At 40.3% G+C, this 18,680-nt stretch overlaps 1 protein-coding gene across 1 annotated transcript in view; it reads left to right on the top strand.

Annotated features, from left to right (window-relative positions):
- LOC123253452 overlaps nt 1–18,680 on the top strand; it is a 126,259-nt gene that overhangs the window by 47,406 nt on the left and 60,173 nt on the right. Inside the window, exon 4 of the mRNA XM_044682645.1 lies at nt 6,629–6,824. Within this exon, the coding sequence (XP_044538580.1) occupies nt 6,629–6,824 (196 nt within the window). The remainder of the gene's footprint in view (nt 1–6,628; nt 6,825–18,680) is intronic.

Here is an 18,680-nt window from a genome sequence, read left to right as displayed (position 1 = left end):
AGAGAGAGAGAGAGAGAGAGAGAGAGAGAGAGAGAGAGAGAGAGAGAGAGAGAGAGAGAGAGCACTTTTGCGTGTTTTCTTTTGCCCATACTTGGTTTTGAAAGCTTTTCCTGGGCCCTGGAACCTTTGTTGCTTAAACCAAAATATAGAGTTAGAAGGGACCATCCACATCAAGCTCATTCTATAGAAAAAGAAACTGAGGACCAGGAAGGATGAGGGATCCAGTTGGCAGAGCCTTGGCCCTTTTCTGCAAATCCAGGGCCCTTTCCACTACACCTTGCCCTTGAGACATTCTCGAGTCAGTTTTCTCCCTTTCTCCCATTGCTCCCCCTCCCTCCAGCCTCATACAGGGCTGTTCCCTATAAATACCAGTCTCCTTACTTGAACATTTTTGCTTTATGATTTTTTTCCTGTTTTGATGATCCATGGTCCCTGGCTGCCTGCGCCCAGGTTCCCAAGAGAGGCAGCAGGGCTCCATTCCAGCCAGTCATTCAGAAACTTTCTCAGCTAGCTTAGAGACCTCCCCCCTCTTCTGGAGGTAGGTTTGCTCACATTTCTTTTTTGAACACTGACCTTCCTGCTGAGTTTGCGTACTTCCTCTCCCACACCTCCTCCTTCCCTTCCCCTCCCCCAGCAGGGCTCTTGAGGTGAGGGGAAGGGAAGTTGAGCCTCTCTTTATAAACTGCCCCACCTCCATTTCCATTGTTTCCAGAGCTACTTCCTTATCTTTCTTTCCTTCTGACTCCAAAGACCCACATTCCATCCCTACTTACTTTATGCTCCTTTCTCCATCTCCCCCCACCCCCTACAACTTAGGTGACTAGAGTTCTGTTGTTTGGTTTGGGGATGGGTTTTTTTTCCCTCTCCAGGGTCAGGGGTGTGACCAGGGTTACTTGAGTTTAGAATTCTGGTTTTTCAGGCCTTTTACCTGAGCTATCAGTTGGACTTCTTGGACCCTCTTGTCCCTCAGACATTATTCTCTGCTTCTGCAGCTCATTTATTGGACTACCAACAGACCTCCCAGTGATCTGGCTCCTGGATTATTATTTACTTATTTTCTTTCAAATAATTCTTGCTTCTAAATTGGGCAGCACCTAGAGTATGCCAATGAAATATTTGCTTCCTTCGTGGTTGGTACCAGCCACTCACATGGATATAGCAGGCACTTTTCCTGTAGTTTGTTTCTTATCTTTTATTGCAGAGGAGCAAAGGGAGACCCAGAGACTTTGTCTGACAGAGAGCATTTATTATCTGCTTACTGTGTACCAGGCACTGTGCTAATCACTGAGGATTCAAAACACGGAAAATGTGGTTCCTACCCTGGAACCACATTGTTCCTCACAGTCAAATGAGGGAGGCAAGATATAGTATGAATACATGCATGCGTATGTCTATACGTGTAGACACACATATATACATGTGCCCATATACCAGTGTATCTATATATACTGTTTATGTAGTAATATATATAGTAATACTGTATACAGTATATGTATTACATATGGTGTGTGTATACATGTATCTATATATGTTTGTGTGTGTGTGTATAAATATATAGTGTAATGGAATTAAGTGACTTACAGTTGCATAGATAGAAAATATGGAAGCCAGAATTCAAACCTGAGGCTCCCACCTCTAAATGTGATGCCTTTTCTACCATACTCCATTTCTTTTATTGAAAATAGTTCTTTGAAGAAATAGGTTTTGAGTGATAATGTATGTATTATCCAGTGGAATTTCTTGTCACCTCTGGGAAGGGGGAGGGAAGAGGGGAGGGAGAGAACATGAATTATGTAACTATGAAAAACTTTTTAAATTTAATTTAAAATTAATGAAAAAATTAAAAGAAAATCACTTTTAAAAAAGTTTAGTTCTTTGAATAATGATAGCGCAGGTGAAGTGGCTTAAAATGCATCCATTATCTTTTTGTCTCTCAATCAATCAAGCATTTATTAACAGCCTACTACTTGTTCTAGGAGGTAGATTGTGAAAGCAATTATTATTTCCATTTTATAAATTAGGAAATTGAGGCTCAGGGTTGTTTCATAGATTGGCCAAAATCACACAAGCCAGGAAATTGTAAAATGAGAACCACAAGTTGGGTCTTGAGGTTCTAAATCATGTTTGCTTTCTGATGTGTTGATAGTTCCCACTTTGTTTAGTCTTTGCTGAAGAAAAAGTCATAGATAACATCTTAGAACTAGAAGGAACCTTTACTTTAGAGAACATCAAACTCATCCTGCTAGCCCCAATGCAGGAATATTATAAGATACCCCTGGATTTGTAGGCATTTGATGTGTTTGACTTAATGTCTCATCTTCTCTTGTTGCTCAGCTATTTAGCTAAGCAAAACTCTTCTTGGCTCTTTTTAGGGTTTTCTCGGCAAAAATAATGGAGTGACTTGTCATTTCATTCTTTAGCTTATCTTACAAATGAGGAAACTGAGACAGAGTTAAGTGACTTGCCCAAGGAAACACAGCTAGGAAATGTCTGAAACCAGATTTGACCTCAGGTCTTCCTGACCCTAGACCCTCAATCAACTGTGCCATCTAGCTGCCCCCAGTCTCTTGGGGGAACTCCATTTTTACTTTTCTAAAATCAGAGAGCTGGACTAGATTGTCTCTGTGTACCCTTACACCATTACAATTTCCAACCCTAGGAATCTCTTCTGTGTTATCTCTTGGCAGCTGGTCATCTAGTGCTTAAGAGGCAGCATGGCACAATGGGAAGAGCTGATTTTGGAGTCAGAAGACCTGGATTTGAATCCTCCATCTGTTACTAATTGTGTGACCTTGTTCAAGTTGTTAAGTATAGAACAAAGAGATTCAATCAGATGAACTCTAAGGTCTTCTCCAGCTCTAAATCTTTGATCCTATAAAGAAAACCCGAGTTCAGGTTCGATGTTTGTTATGTATTTTATAAGTCACTTAGCCTACCTATAAAATGAAATGTTAGAAATAGATGGCTTTTGGAGTCCCTTGAATATCTCCAGTAAACCTTAAAGTTTGGTGTAAATTTTTTTTTTAATGATGAACATGACACACATGAAAAAACAATCATTTCTCTTTATAAACAAGAACATCAAAAGAGGATTCCTTGTATAACAGTGAATCTCCTTTCTGAATAGTTTGTTCAGTGACTCTTAGCACTTTCTCAAGATAGCCTCTTTCACTTGTTATTGTCTTAGTTTATTGGTCATGCTCCTATTCTAAAGAAAGTTCTTGAGAGAGGCCAGTTCTGGAGATGATGCTGAGGGCATCTCTCTTTCCAACATGAAACCAGTTTGCTTGAAGGGATTGAGAGAAACTTAGAGAGTGTTTCTTTTCTGTACCTTTTGAGTCAGATCTTCATAATGCTGCTTCACATTTGGCTGAAACTTCATTTCAGAAAGTCCAACAATTATATTCAAAAGTGGAATGTCACCTAGCTCTGTTACCTGAGCCACTTAACCCCCATTGACTCTGGCCCTTACAGCTCTTAGTATTGATTCTAAAATGGAAGGTAAGGGTTTTTCTGTATATTTGTATCCTGAGGCATCAAAACTTATAATAATACTGACATTCTAATTTCAAAAATGGTTAATATGAATAAATGTAATCCACATTAGTAAAAGCTCTTCAAGGGCCAACATTTTCAAGAGTGTAAAAGGGTCTTTGCCAGGGACCATCAAACCCATTTTGTATGACAAAGTCTCAGGTGGGATCCTGGAACTGCACAGCAGGTCCCCAGCAGGTCTTGACTAAAAAGTTTTAAAATCCCTGGCTTACGGTAAGGAAACTCCTTGCACCAGTGTAGCTTGCCACCTTCTCTGTAACTTATAATTGCCTAGAGCAACCAGTGAGAAGTCAAATGACTTTCTTAGTCACACAGTACATACTAGAGGTGGGACTTGAACTCTGATCTTTTGGGCTCCAGTTAGCCTTGGATGTCTTTCAAAATATGTAAATGTAAGCTATTATTATCAATAAAATCCTGTCACTCTTTTGCTCAAAAAATCTTCAATGGTTTCCTATTGTCTACTCCTTTGTTTGCCATTCTATTCCCTTTCCCAACTATCTGTTCTATTCCCTTATCTCATTATCATCTTTTAGCATTCTGTGCTCTAGTCCAATTGGATCATACTCTGTTTGCTCCTAAAACCAGATTGTTTTTTTTTATCCCTTATGGACCAAGCTTCCTTCCCTTTTTTTTTTTATTAGCTTAATTCCTTTTGTTGTTGTTGTCATCACAATGGTGGGTGAGGGTCCTTCCCTTTTAGTCCTATCTTCTTTTTACTCTCACCCCAGCCACTTGCTTTCCTAGCATTTTATTCTATAATTTCCAGTATTCTTATTTTGTGATCTGCATTACAGCTATCTGCTTTTATCTTGATTAGAAGGTTCTTGAGGGTAAGGGCAGTGTTTTGTTGACATTTCCTGTCTCATTTGCCCTCCCCCAAAGTAGATGCTTAACAGATGATTATCAAGAGAATTGAATTAACATCAAACTTTCTCAGCCTTTGGACTGTTTTTTTTCTCTTAATGGTAAACCTAACACTTGGCTATTGTTTCTTGTTTACTATGTGCCACATACTATGCTAAGCATTTGATAGTTATCTCATTTGATCCTCACAGCAATCCTGGGAGATAAATTTGTGTGTGTGTGTGTGTGTGTGTGTGTGTGTGTGTGTGTGTGTGTATGTGCTTGTGTCTGTGTCTGTGTCTATTTATGTCTGGATATACACAGACACACACACACACACATATACACAGAAATTCCAAATAGGACGGTGAAAGAGCCCGATTTCTAACTTTTCTCCCTTAATAGATAATTCAAATGCATAGATCACTTCTTGGGTGCAGGTAACTTTTACCCCAATGATGGCCTGAATCTAGAGTAACTTTCTCCTCCTGTCAGATGTGGGACCCAAGGCAGTTCTTGGTGATCACTATATCAGGGCACTTTTCATTCATATCTGGTTCTAGTTAGGATAAGATAAAAGCATCCTGCTGGATGGTAGCCCAGGCTATCTGTCTTCTGAGTTAATTAATTTTAAGCAAACTCCTGAGAGTCTGGGTTCTTTTCATCCCATCATTTTAATTATGGGCAGTCCCACAGCTCTTCCTTCCTCTGCTTTCTGTCTTTTTTCTCTCAATATCTGTCTCCCATTTTTCCATTTTCACTGTTACCAATTAAAAACAAAGACCTCAGCTATCTGAACTTTCTTAGCCCTACTAATTATTCACTGCAAAACCTGATTCCCATTCATGCCTACCATCTTTATTTACTAACTTCTTTTGCCACCTACTCCAGAGACCATGCTTCACTTTGGCTAATTGGCGAGTGTTCCTCCCTAAACAGTATTTCAGGGAAGCCCCAGCTCTGCCACAGAACACTTTCTTTTCCCACTATCACATGCATCATACCCTTTCCTTCTCCACCTCCTCACCCCCAACACAGTTCTGAAACCATGAATCATGTTCATATCAACCTGACATTGTTCCTGGATGGAGTGTGTCTGTTTATCTGCTCCCCTATGGTCCCACTTACCATCTCAGAAACTTTCTGTTGGAAAGTACCTCTTTCTGCTCCCATCTTCAGTGTCATTCCCTCCCATTAGAACGTAAACTCTATTTTTTTTTAAACCCTTACCTTCCGTCTTGGAGTTAATACTGTGTATTGGCTCCAAGGCAGAAGAGTGGTAAGGGAAGGCAATGGGGGACAAGTGACTTGCCCAGGGTCACACAGCTGGGAAGTGTCTGAGGCCAGATTTGAACCCAGGACCTCCCATCTCTAGGCCTGGTTCTCCATCCACTGAGCTACCCAGCTGCCCCTCCACCAGTAAATAGTTCTTAATGAGAAATTAACTTCCAGTCTCACCGGGGCAGTAGTTTCATGTTCAGAGATGATAGGAAATGGCATCTAGCACTGCCATACAGAGTTGCAGGGGAAAGGGAATGGACGCATGCTCGCCTGGCAATAGTTGCATAAGAAGGTGCGACATTGTAGTAACTGCACTTTGTCTTCCACCTGCTATTCCCTGCCAGGCTCCTTCCCTTCAGCTCTGCTAGTCTTCTCACTGCCTTTTGAAAGTGCCTTTCCACCAGTAGCACAGTGGATAGAATAAGGGGCCTGGAGTCAGGAAGTCTAGTATTCAAATCCAGCCTCAGACAATTACTAGCTGTGTGATCTTGGACAAGTCACTTAATCTGTCTGCTTCAGTTTCCTGTAAAATGGGGATAATAATAACACCTTTCTCCCAGGGTTGTTGTGAGAATCAAGTGAAATAATTATGGGTTTAGCATAGTGAACACATAGTAAACACTATAAAAATCATTAGCCAGGTTTCTGTGTATTGTCAATACTGCTTAGAGAAGCATAGGATTGCAACAGCTCAGTCAGGTAGGTTGGGAAGGGATGATCCTTGTTTTGCATAGGTAAAGTGCCTTATTTAGATCCACACAGCTAGGAATGACATAGTAGAATTAGAACCCAGGCCTTCAGACCTTCAGCTCCGAGGACTACATCTTCCTATCACCAGCTGACCTCACTGTACTGTGACTCTCCCATTTATGTGGTCATGCTTTGCTTCGACCTTTGCCTTTCTTCCTCCAGACCTGATGTTTGCTTTGTTCCTTCCCCTCTGTAGCTTTCAGAAGCAGCAGGGATGCAGATGTTCTGGGCTTGTGTGCTGAGGTCAGGGCCACCACCACCTCCTTTTCCTCCACAGCCCAAGGCTCAGTTTCTACAGGGAGGAGGCTAGAGGGGGGCAATGCAAGAGCTGAAGTAGTAGTGACAGGACATTTGACTATTGGTAACATCAGCAGTGGCCTCTTGAGGGAGAGGTAAGAATAGTTTCAATCTCCATTACCTGGGGGATGTCAGGACATATTTAAGGAAAAAGGAGACTTAGACCCTGGGGACTCACATTCTGGGCCAAGCTCTGCCCCTGGCTTGGCTGTGAGATTTGGCCAAGTCACTTCTCTTTGGGTTTCCATTTCCTCTATAAAATGAAGAGGATCCTTGCTCTGTCTCATTCACAGAACAATTATAAAAATCAAATGAAGGGGGAGGGGGAGCAACTAGGTGGCTTAGTGGATAGAGAGCTACACCGAGAGATGGGAGATCCTGGGTCTAAATCTGGTCTCAGGCACTTCCTAGTTGTGTGACTCTGGGCAAGTCATTTAACCCCTACTGCTTAGCTGTTACCACTCTTCTGCCTTGGGGAACCAATATACAGTATTGATTCTGAGACAGAAGGTAAGGGTTAAAAAAAAAAAGAAAAGAATCAAATGAGTTGAGAGGTAGATGCTTCCTAATAGTCTTCTTCCCTCATGGCCTCCAAGCTTTTCTTTGTGGGCTATCGAGTTTTTTCTTTGTGACCTGAGTTGTAGAGCATTAGAGCTGAAAGAGACTTAGACCATAGAATGCCAGAATTTGAGAGAAGAGATCTCAGGGGTCATCTAGTCCAACTAAGTACCTGAAAGAAATCACCATAACATACTGACAAATGGGCAACCAGACTCTGCTTGAAGACCTTCAAGGAAAGAGAACCCACCACTTCTGGAGGCAGGACATACCATGTCTGGACAGCTCTAATTGTTAGGAAGTTTCCCTGGATTATCAAATTTAAATGAACCTCTTGGCAACTTCCACTCATTGCTCCTGGGTCTGTCCTCTGGGGCAAAACAAAACAGGACTTTTACCTTCTTGAAGATCATGTCTCCATTAGGTTTTCTCTTCTTGAGGTTAAATATGAGGCAAGTAGATGACTCATTGAATGCCGAGCCTGGAGTCAGGAAGACTGGGTTCAAATCTGACCTCAGACACTTCCTAGCTGTGTGACTCTGGGCAAGCCATTTAACCCTGTTTGTCTCAGTTTCCTCATCTTTATAATAAATTGGAGAAGGAAATAGCAAACCACTCCAGGGTCTTTGCTAAGAAAATTCTAAGTAGGGTCACAAAGTGTCAGACAAGACTGAAATAACTCAATATCAACAACAGCAGAGCTTAAACATGCCTACTTCCTTCAGCCGATGCTCATAGGACAAACACAAGGAAGGTCTTTTGCCTTCTCTTTTAGAATCAATGTTGTGTATTGGTTCCAAGACAGAAGAGCAATAAGGGCTAGGGAATGGGTGGGGGTTAAGAGATTTACCCAAGGTCACACAGCTAGAAAGCATCTGAGATCAAATCTAAACCTAGGAGCATCCATCTCTAGGCATGACTCTCATTTCACTGAGCCACCCAGCTGACCAATCAATGCCCTTTTTAAACCAAAGTGCCCAGAACTGAGCTTAATAATCTGGATGTTATCTAACCTGGGCAGAGCACAATAGGCCTATTAATTACATCTCAACCCATATTGCACTGCTGGCTTATATCATGCCTGCAGTCCACTAAAACCCCCAGATCTTTTTGTTTGCCAAACAATTATCGTCTAATCATGCCTTCCCAATCTCATATGAATAAGGCTGATTTTTTGGTACCCTATTGCAAGATGCCACATTGTCTCTCTGGCTTTCATCTTATTTGATTCCTCCAAATGTTACATCCTGTCAAGATACCTTTGTATCCTGACTACACATTCCTCTGTGCTTATTATCCCAAACAGTTTGGTTTCTTCTGCAAAGCATACAGAATATCCACATCTTTATCCAAGCCATTGATAAACATGTTAAGTAGTAGCACAGGGCCAAACACAGATACCTGTAGTTCTTTTGTTGTTTTTTTTAAACTCTTACTTTTTGTCTTGGAATCGATACTAAATATCAGTAAATATCAGTAAAACAATAAAGTGCTAGGCAATGGGGAGCCAGTGTGGTGGTGGTGAGTTGCCCAGTCACACAACTAGGAAGTGTCTGAGGCCAGATTTGAACCTAGGACTTCTGTCACCATTACTAGCTCTCTCTCCATTGAGCTACCTAGCCCTTACTTTCTATCTTAGAAACAACTCAAAGACAGAAAAGCAGTTAAAGATATCTTTGATGTTCAAGGTTGGAGTATCTAAATAATGAGGTCCTAAAACTATTTATTAAGCTGTGTGACTCAGCTTGGGTCATTCCTGGTCATGAGAGAGCCATGAAAACCTATATTACTTTATCTGTTATGATGCTGACCTGATATAATTAATAAACTTATTATTCTTACCTAAAAATCAGGTTCTCGAGAGAATTTTAATAACAGCCCAGAATTTCTTTACCAAGTTCTTCCCATGATGCCTCAATTTCTTGGACCTCATTTTCCTCATTTATAAAATGAAAGGCTTAATATAGATATCTCTCTCTATTCTGGGGCCATGTGGGATTAGAGGAACACAGAGAAGAAAGCTCCTCAGCACAAAATATCCAAATCTACCTACCAGAACCTTATAGCTAAAATTCCTCTCTTCCCTTGGATTACAAGATTGTCTTCTTTTACTGTGCAAATATTCATGGAAAGGAACTTAATAAATCTTGTTAGAATTCATTTGAATATGAATACATAGTTGAGAGAAGAGTCTGGGGAGAGTCTAAAGCAGGGGTTGGCAATGTATGGCTCTTGAGCCATATCTGGCTCTTTTGAGGGCCAGGTATGGCTCTTTCTGCAGGAGCCATAAAGTCAATTTTTTTTTTCAGGCACTGTTACAGGAGCGGCACTGTGAGCACTGTACGGCTCTCATGAAATTACATTTTAAAAAATGTGGCATTTGTGGTTCTCACAGCCAAAAAGGTCTAAAGGATAGTGGAGCCTAATTGACAAATTTTGTCCATTAGCAATTTGATTTTGGTTTTGTAAACAGGGGAATCATAAAACCTTGACATTTGATCAAACCTCATTCTAGTCATAAGAAGGCCTTTTTATTTTATTTTTCTTATTATTTTTTAACCCTTATCTTCCATTTTAGAATGAATACTAGTTCCAAGGCAGAAGAGTGGTAAGGGCTAGGCAATGGGGGTTAAGTGACTTGCCCAGGGTCACACAGCTTGTAAATGTCTGAAACCAGATTTGAAACTAGGACCTCCCATCTCTGGACCTGGCTCTCAATCCACTGAGCCACTTGGCTGTCCCCAAGGAATGCCTTTTTAAAACATCCTTGCCATTTTATGTTCCAAACTCTGCTAAAAGACTCTCACTTGACAAGGTACTTGTTAGACAGTCTAGCTCCTATTCCAGAGGCAATTGTCGGCATGGTCCTCCATTCACCAAACTAAAAATCTACCCCTTAGTGATTTCCACCCAGTTCTATCCCTTCAAGCAATACCTAATAATAAATTTCTCTAGTTGCCTTTGTTTTCTCCTTGCTAAAGGGGGCCAGTTTTGCAACTAGAAGCTAAGTTCAAGAACACCTAAGAAAATGTCATTCATTCCTTTCAGTTGTGTCTGACTCTATGTAATCCTATTTGAGGTTTACTTGGCAAAGATACTGAAGTGGTTTGCCATTTCCTTCTCCAACTCATTTTACAGATGAGGAAACTGAGGCAAACAGGGTTAAGTGAATTTTTGATTTTATAAGATTACTTACTCAAAAAAGTGAATAATATAGAAATATGAAAAATAAAATCCTTGGGTGAAGCTTAAAAAATAAAATAAAATACCATATCATAGAAGCAGCTAGGTGGCTGGTCAGGCCTAGGGATGGGAGGTCCTAGGTTCAAAGTTGATCTCAGACACTTCCTAACTGGGTGACCCTGGGCAAATCACTGAAGCCCAGTTGCCTAGTCCTTCCCCTTCTTCTGCCTTGGAATTGATACATATCAATTCCAGGACAGAAAGTTAGGGCACTTTAAAAAAAAATAAATAATGTAAAAATAAAATTTCATGTTGTTATTTGTATTTTGATTTGTACCCAATCCCATTATTAAACTGCCAGCTCCACGAAGAAAGAGGGCCCCATTCATCTAAACTTTGTCTTACTCATTAGGACCTTTTGGGAGTGCACAATCCACTGACCACAGGCCTAATTAGCCCTTTAATCAGTGATGGCTGAATTGACAGAAAGAGTCAGAGCACTTAGAATCAATTCTCAGCTCTGTTACTTAACTGGTTGTACCATTTTGGACAAGCCACCTAACCTCTCTCACACACACAAAAAGAATCACTGACCTTAATGATCTCTTAAGTCCCTTCCTAGCTCTGCAACCTGTGATCCTTTGAATTGAAAGGAATGAGCTCCTAACCAAGCATAGTGTTCTGAACACAATAGTTGGGTGTTGAATTAAATTAAATAAAAGTTAAAAAAATTTGATAAGTTATATGCTGAAGGAGTTTAGTCACCATCAACAAATATTTACTGAGGGTCTGTATTTGCTTGAGGTTGTACCATGAATCTCTTGGAAGGAAGTTGACTGAATATGAACTATATCAGATTATTACTCCAGGATGAGAACCTGTATTCTAATCCCCATTCTGTCATTTTTTAGCTGAGTGACCTTAGGTGAGTTACTTCACCACTCTTGAGTCTATAAAGATAATACTTTCTCAGTTTCCTTTACAGTGTTATGAACATCAAATGAGATAAATGGACATAAAGCGCTTTGTAGCCTTAAAGCACTCTATAAAATATTGAGCTACTCACATTTATAGAAGGGATTCTTAACTTGATTTCAATGGTCCCAGTAACTTGGATGGAAAAAAAATTATGTCTTTATTTTTACTAACTTCAGACTGAAATTTAGCTCTTCTTTCAGTTAGGAAGATACACAACAAAACATTTTTCTCCAAAGGGGGCATAAGTTTCAGTAAACTGCCCAAAAGGTCTGTAACACAAAAAAGGCAAAGAACCCTGCTTTAGAGAGGAAAAGACCTACATAAGGGAACTTAAGATGGTAGGATTTAGAACTGGAAAGGACCTTGGAGCTTACCTAGACCAATCTCTTCATTTTATAGATGAAGAATTATATCCAAAGAACTTAGGTGACTTGGATCATGGACCTATAGCTAGATTCCAGGTCCTCACTCTTTAAATCTTACATATTTGACTCTATTAACTGGCTGATTGGCAAAGATTGAAGTGGTTTGCCATTTCCTTCTCCAGTTCATTTTACAGATGAGGAAACTGATATCAACACGGTTAAGCGATTTGGCTATAGTCACGCAACTAGTTGGCATCCGAAACTAGATTTGAACTGAGGAAGATGAGTTTTCCTAACTCCAGTCCTAGCACTCTATACACTGTGCCACCTAACTGTCCCTACCATTATTAAAGGCTTAACTTCTGTGTTTGATAGGGATAACCTATCTGCCTGCCCTAAGCGAGATAGAAAGCTGAGAGCTTCCAATGACTACCTCATAATCACCCAACTAGTAAATAGCACAACCAGGATCTGAATATTTGAATCCAAATCTTTTGATTCCAAAGCCATTGTTCTTGTTGTTGGTACATTTAAGAATAAAAAAATTTAATGGGGGCAGCTGGGTGGCTCAGTGGATTGAGTGCCAGGCCTAGGGATGGGAGGTCCTAGGTTCAAATCTGACCTCAGACACTTCCCCGCTGTGTGACCCTGGGCAAGTCACTTGACCTCCCATTGCCTACCCTTGCCACTCTTCTGCCTTGGAACCAATACAAAGTAAAGGTTTTTTTAAAAAAGGTAAGGGTTTAAAAAAAAAAAGAATAAGAAAAAATTTTATGTGCCAGTTTGTATTAGATTGGGTTTGCGTACATTATATACATGTGTCCACTACGTGGAAACCAGATTTTGGAAATCCAAATTAGAGGATTTTTTAAAATTAGGAAATTGATTCCTTTTTAGGTGTTCAAGACCCAAATCCATGGCAGGTGCCAGGGACCCACTTGTGGACCTTTTCCAACTAGCTTTTCAGTTTTTTCACCTATGCTTTTGAGAAACAAAAAAATGGCCAAGACTGGTAATGAGGAGCCAGACTAGGGACTAGGGGCATCAGGACTCTCCCCTTCCCTCTGCCTTACTTACTCTTTCCCTCCTGCATCTCTTCCCTCTGTCCTCTTTCACCTTTTCTGGATTTATTTGGATTTGATCAGTATCTCTTTGGCTTCTCCATAATTCTGTCATGTGGTTTTGAAATCAGATCCTAGCCTGGGTGGAGACACATTGCACTGGCATTCTAGTTTCTTCATCTCTCAGTGAGGGAGCTGGAATAAAAGATTGCTGAGGACCCTTCCAGCTCCAACTTTATTACCTTGTCAAACAAGGCAACATAGTATAGTAGACTTGGAGTCAAGAATCTCTGAGTCCTGGTCCCTTAACCCTACCAGTGTGACCTTGCTTAGGTCCCATCTCAGCTCTGGACCTCAATTTCTTAAGTTTGAAAAATGAGAGAGTTGGAGCAGAAAGATCTCTAAGGTCGCTTCTAGCTTAAAATGAATTGATGGGAGTTTTGAAGTCCTCTTTGAGAGGAAGGGAAGCGATGGAGGTAGTCTCAGGAATATAACATTGTCAGGAGGTGGAAGGCTCTTCTTCCACTCCAGGAGAGGGAGGGGAAAGGGAGGACATTCTTCAGACATCTTCCCTTTAGGACAGATTGTGCTTGTGCAGAACTGGCCATCCCAGTGCCAGAAAATTGCAAAATCAGGCCCCAAAGTTTAATAAATGTACTTTGGAAAAGTACATTTTGCTCAGGAGCCAAAAAAAACCTAACACTGTGGAGCCAGAGTATTGAAGTCTAAATCTGTGAGTCACCTAGAATGGAATAGAGGGGAAGGGAAAAAAAAAAAAACAACTTTCCTGATTTCATCATTTGCTGCTGACCTTGGCACTTGGTGTGGAGGGCTAGATTTTCTTTGGTAGCCAGCCAGATGCTTTAGGACAGGGTCATGATCTTAAGTGACCGGTGCTATAAATCATCGTGCTTGAAAGGAGGAGGGGATTGGAAGGGAAATAATATCTGTGTGTGTGTGTATATCTCATGACTCTCAAAACATAACAGTGACCATGCAGTCCTCTTCATTATAGGTGTGCTTTTGAATATGAATGTATGTGAATATAATCTTGGTTCCGTAAATTGAATCCCTTTCCCATTAACTTCCTTGATAATTTTAGAGATATATTTGGCATCTCCGAAAAGCGAAACTTTGGAAACAGTGGTATGGTATGAAGAGCAAAGCTCTAAAAGTAGAAGAATTATAGGTTTTAAAGGGTTTTTTACATTTAATTTTTTTCTCAATTACAGTTAAACAAAAAATTTTAACATTCATTTTTTTAAATGTTGAATTCAAATTCTCTCCCTTTTCTCTTCCCTCCTTGAGAAGGCAAATAATTTGATATAGATTATCCATGAGCATTCATGCAGAACATTTCCATGTTACCCATATTGCAAATGAAAATGCAGGCCAAAAGTAATAAACAAGAGTAATAAAAATTTTTAAAGTATGTTTCAATCTGCATTCGGATTCCATTAGTTCTTTCTCTGACATTTTTCATTATAAGTCCTTCATAATGGTTTTGGATTATTATATTGCTAAGAATAACTGGTCATTCACAGTGGGTCATCATAAAATGTTTCCGGTTATATGTACTATATATTTCCTGGTTCTGCTCATTTCACTTTGCCTCAGTTTATTTAAGTCTTCCCAGGTTTTTCTGAGAGCATCCTGGGTTCTAGTTTTGCAGCTTTTGCTACAAATTTGCAGTCATGTATGTCAAGTCAAGGATGATCCGATTTACATTTGGCAGGAAAAGCCCTTATAAATTATCTAATCACACTCTCATTTTACAGATGAGGAAAAGTGGGACCCAGAGAACAGAAGTGACTTGAATAGAAGAGCTGGGATTTGAAACCTGGTCATCTTTCTCCAAATCTATTGTTTATTGTTCTATACTCTTCTGTACTTTACCTGACCAGTCTTGATTTCCTCACCTGTAAAATCAAAGAGATTAAACAAAGTGGTCCTCTAAGGTTTCTTTTAGCTTCATTCTGAGGCAAATAATCTGTAAACACATACTTCCATTCACTAGGGGAGCTCTGCATTTAAAGAAATTCTGCAATGAAGCCTTTTTCAATGTGAAAGATCCTTTTTGTAGTATGAATTCAGATCCTGCCAACATTTATTTAAAGCAATGATTCCCAAAGTGGGTGCCACCACCCCCTGGTGGGTGCTGCAGCAATCCAGGGGAGCTGTGATGGCCACAGGTATATTTGGGATTTCGAATGTTTTAACTTTTTTGTATTACATTCTATTCTGAGTTCAATAAATAGTTTCATAATTTCAAAGTTCAATGTTTCTAATTTACACCTTTCTTTACTATATTTTACAAAAAAGGTAGAAACATTAATACATATATCTTTCCTATTAATTGCTATTAAAATTTTTTTAAATTTAATTTCCAGGGGCACTAAGTAATATTTTTTCTGGAAAGGGGGCGGTAGGCCAAAAAAGTTTGGGAACCACTGATTTAAAGCCTTCTTTGTATAGAGTACTCTGTGGTGCTTTAGGGGCATTACAAAATTTAGCTAAGATTAAGCTCCTGCCCCAAGTCTGGTAGAGGGATAGAACACATACCCAGATAGCAATTGGCTTCACACCTCCCTAAAGAATATTGTATGCTATGGTGGTGGGTGGTTGTTGGAAGAGGTCATTAAAGATCAGGAATATCAGGAATGGCTTCCAGGAGGAGGTGGCATGGATAATCACCCCATAATTTGATGGCTTTAGAAATTGAGATTTTTGCATGGGAGATTTTTCCCTAAGCCAGAGTGCAACTATACACAACCATCCATAAGAAAGCATAGCCAATCAGCATACAAATAAATACTGTATGTAATTATGGTCTGTCTCCCGCCCTCCCTCCCACTGGTTTCTCACCTGCAAGGTCTCAATGCAAAGACTGTTATGGAATTCAGTATCTTTTGGAAATGGTGACTCTCTCAGATACCTAAGGTAAGTATTTAACTTGAGACTGGCCTCTTCACGTACCCTCATTCCTCAGTAGTTGCTCAGAGGAATTCCTTTCTTTGGATATTACACTTCCCTTTCCAGTTGTTCCAAAGAGATCCTCCCTTCCCTCCCAAACTCAGTCCATGGCTGAGACACCCCTTAAACTTTGGAGTAGTGATCCCTTGATTTTGAACTTCTTTTCTTTTCTTTCTTTTTTCTTCTTTAGTAAATCCTTACCTTCCATCTTAGAATCAATACTATGTATTAGTTCTAAGGCAGAAAAGTGGTAAACTCTCTAGGCAGTGGGGGTTAAATGACTTGTCCAAGGTCACACGGATAGGAAGTGTCTGGGCTCACATTTGAACCCAAGACCTCCTGTTTTGGGGCATGGCTCTCAATCCACTGAGCCTACCTAGCTGCCCCCTCCCTTTCTTTATAAATGCTTTGCAGTATTGTGTCATAGTTGACAGAGGGCAGACCTCCAAATCTAGAGGGCTATAAAATAGGGGCAGCTCGCTGTTGGCACAGTAAATTGAGTGCTGGGCCTGGAGTCAGGAAGACTCATCTTCCTTAGTTCAAATCTGCTCTCAAACATTTACTACCCTGGACAAGTTTACCTCAGTTTCCTCATCTGTAAGAATGAGCTGGAGAAGGAAATGGCCAACTACTCCAGTATCTCTGCCAAGAAAATCCCAAATGGCATCACAGAGAATCTGGCATGACTGAAACAGCTGAACAACAACAGAAAATAGGAAACTAAATCTAGAGCTAGAAAGAGGAACCTGAAAGACCAGCAGTCTGACAGTCTCAGTTGACAGATGAAGCAGTTAATGGCTTGCCCAATATTGTTCAGACATTGTATGTTCAAAGTGGAATTTGAAAGCTTCTGAATCCAAAAACATTGGAGTTTTTTTTTTCTTTTGTATCTCAATGCCTTTCTCTGATACCCAGTGGCCCTGTGACCCTAGGCAAGTCACTCTAAGCAGCTCTCTTAAAATTCTTCTGCTTTGATAGAAGAATTTTCCTTATCAAGAGTTCCTTTCATTTCAGTTGTTTTTTTGGTCCTGTCTGACACTTTGTGACTTTATTTGGGGTTTTCTTGGCAAAGGTATTGGAGTGGCTTGCCATTTCCTTCTTCAACTCATTTTATAGATAAGGAAACTGAGGCAGACAGGATTAAGTAATTTGCCCAGGATCACACAGGTAGCTGGATTTGAAGTCAGGAAGAGGAGTCTTCCTAATTGCATGGCCTCACACTCTATCCACTGTGGCCCCCTTACTGCCCTGAGAGATCCTTAGATCAGTGAAATGACAATTCCAGCACTGCACTCCCTCCCCCCCAGCAAAATGCAATCTCAACTAGGCAACAGAATCCTAATTTAATCCTTTCCTAGCTGTTTGACTAAAGCAAATCACTTTATCTCTCTGTCTCTCCAGGCCTCAGTTTCTTGTTATAAAATGAGAGATAGATTAGATCAGTGATTCCCAAAGTGGGCGCCACTTCCCCCTGGTGGGTGCTGCAGCAATCCAGGAAGGGCGGTGATGGCCACAGGTGCATTTATCTTTCCTATTAATTGCTATTAAAATTTAAAAAAATTAATTTCCAGGGGGCCAAGTAATATTTTTTCTGGAAAGGGGGTGGTAGGCCAAAAAAGTTTGGGAACCACTGATATGGACAATAACTATCGCCAATTTGTTGGTTTTGAAAATCCAGTTTTCCAAATATTGGAATAAGGAATTCATTAATAAGCATTTATTAATCCTTTCAGCTTTTGTCCTAAAGTGATACAGAATAATACAAAGAAAAGCAAAACAAAAATATAAACCCCAGTTCCTACTCTTGAGGTTTCTAATTATGATGGGAGAGACAATATGTAGTCAACTAGGTATATAGAAGATAATATGCAGGATGGATGGAAGTTTATCAGAAAGGGGAGGCATGCCCAGCTGGAGGGCCTGATGAACAACTCTACACAACTCTTTCATGCTTTTTTAGCCAACTGAATTCATCATTTATTGAGTGCTCAGGGCATACAAAACATTCCAATCTGCAGGCAGAGATGAAGAGTTTAAATAAGACCCAAATCTTACTCCCAACCGGCTGGGAAGCTTCAATTCAAACAGAACAGAAAAATAAGCATTAATAAATAAATAAATGACTGTGGCCAAATGGTTGGAAACAACAGCAGCAATGAAAAGCCTTTTTGTAATATATAATTAATATAATCTCCTTTTGTGACTTCAGCAAGTAAGTAGGTAGGGGGAGGAGCAGAAGAGCAATCAAGAAGAGAGAGAGAAAAGAAAAAAAAGAGCAGAGAGAGAAGATACTCACTGGAGGGGCAAAGGAACTCTAACCTGGCCAGTACTGCATGACAATAATAATGAGAAAATGGGTTCTTCCCAACTCCAAAGGGGGTAAACTGGCTTGCCCATTGCCACAGGGTTGGGAAATAACAAAAGCAGGATAGGAACTGTGACTGTAAGACTAAGCCTTGTTTTACAAGCTTACTGCTTCCCCATAAAGGCAAATACCAAGATGGTAGACACTGGCTCTACTTTTCAGTTAACCTTCTAAAAAAAGTGAAGAACGACCTCTGAGCACTAGATTTGGAGTTAAAGGGCATGGATTAGAGACATAAGTCAGGGGAGGCAGCTGGTGGCTCAGTGGATTGAGAGTCAGGCTCCGAGATGAGAAGACCTGGGTTCAAATATAACCATCAGACACTTCTGTTTGGACCCTGGGCAAGCCACTTAATTCCAGTCGCGTAGCCCTTACTACTCCTCTACCTTAAAAGAGATATTTAGTATTAATTCTTTTAAAAACACACACACACACACACACACACACACACACACACACACACACACA

Source organism: Gracilinanus agilis, chromosome X (genome assembly GCF_016433145.1).
Source record: "Gracilinanus agilis isolate LMUSP501 chromosome X, AgileGrace, whole genome shotgun sequence".
NCBI classification, from domain to species: domain Eukaryota; kingdom Metazoa; phylum Chordata; class Mammalia; order Didelphimorphia; family Didelphidae; genus Gracilinanus; species Gracilinanus agilis.
This window is presented reverse-complemented; position numbering and strand designations above follow the sequence as displayed.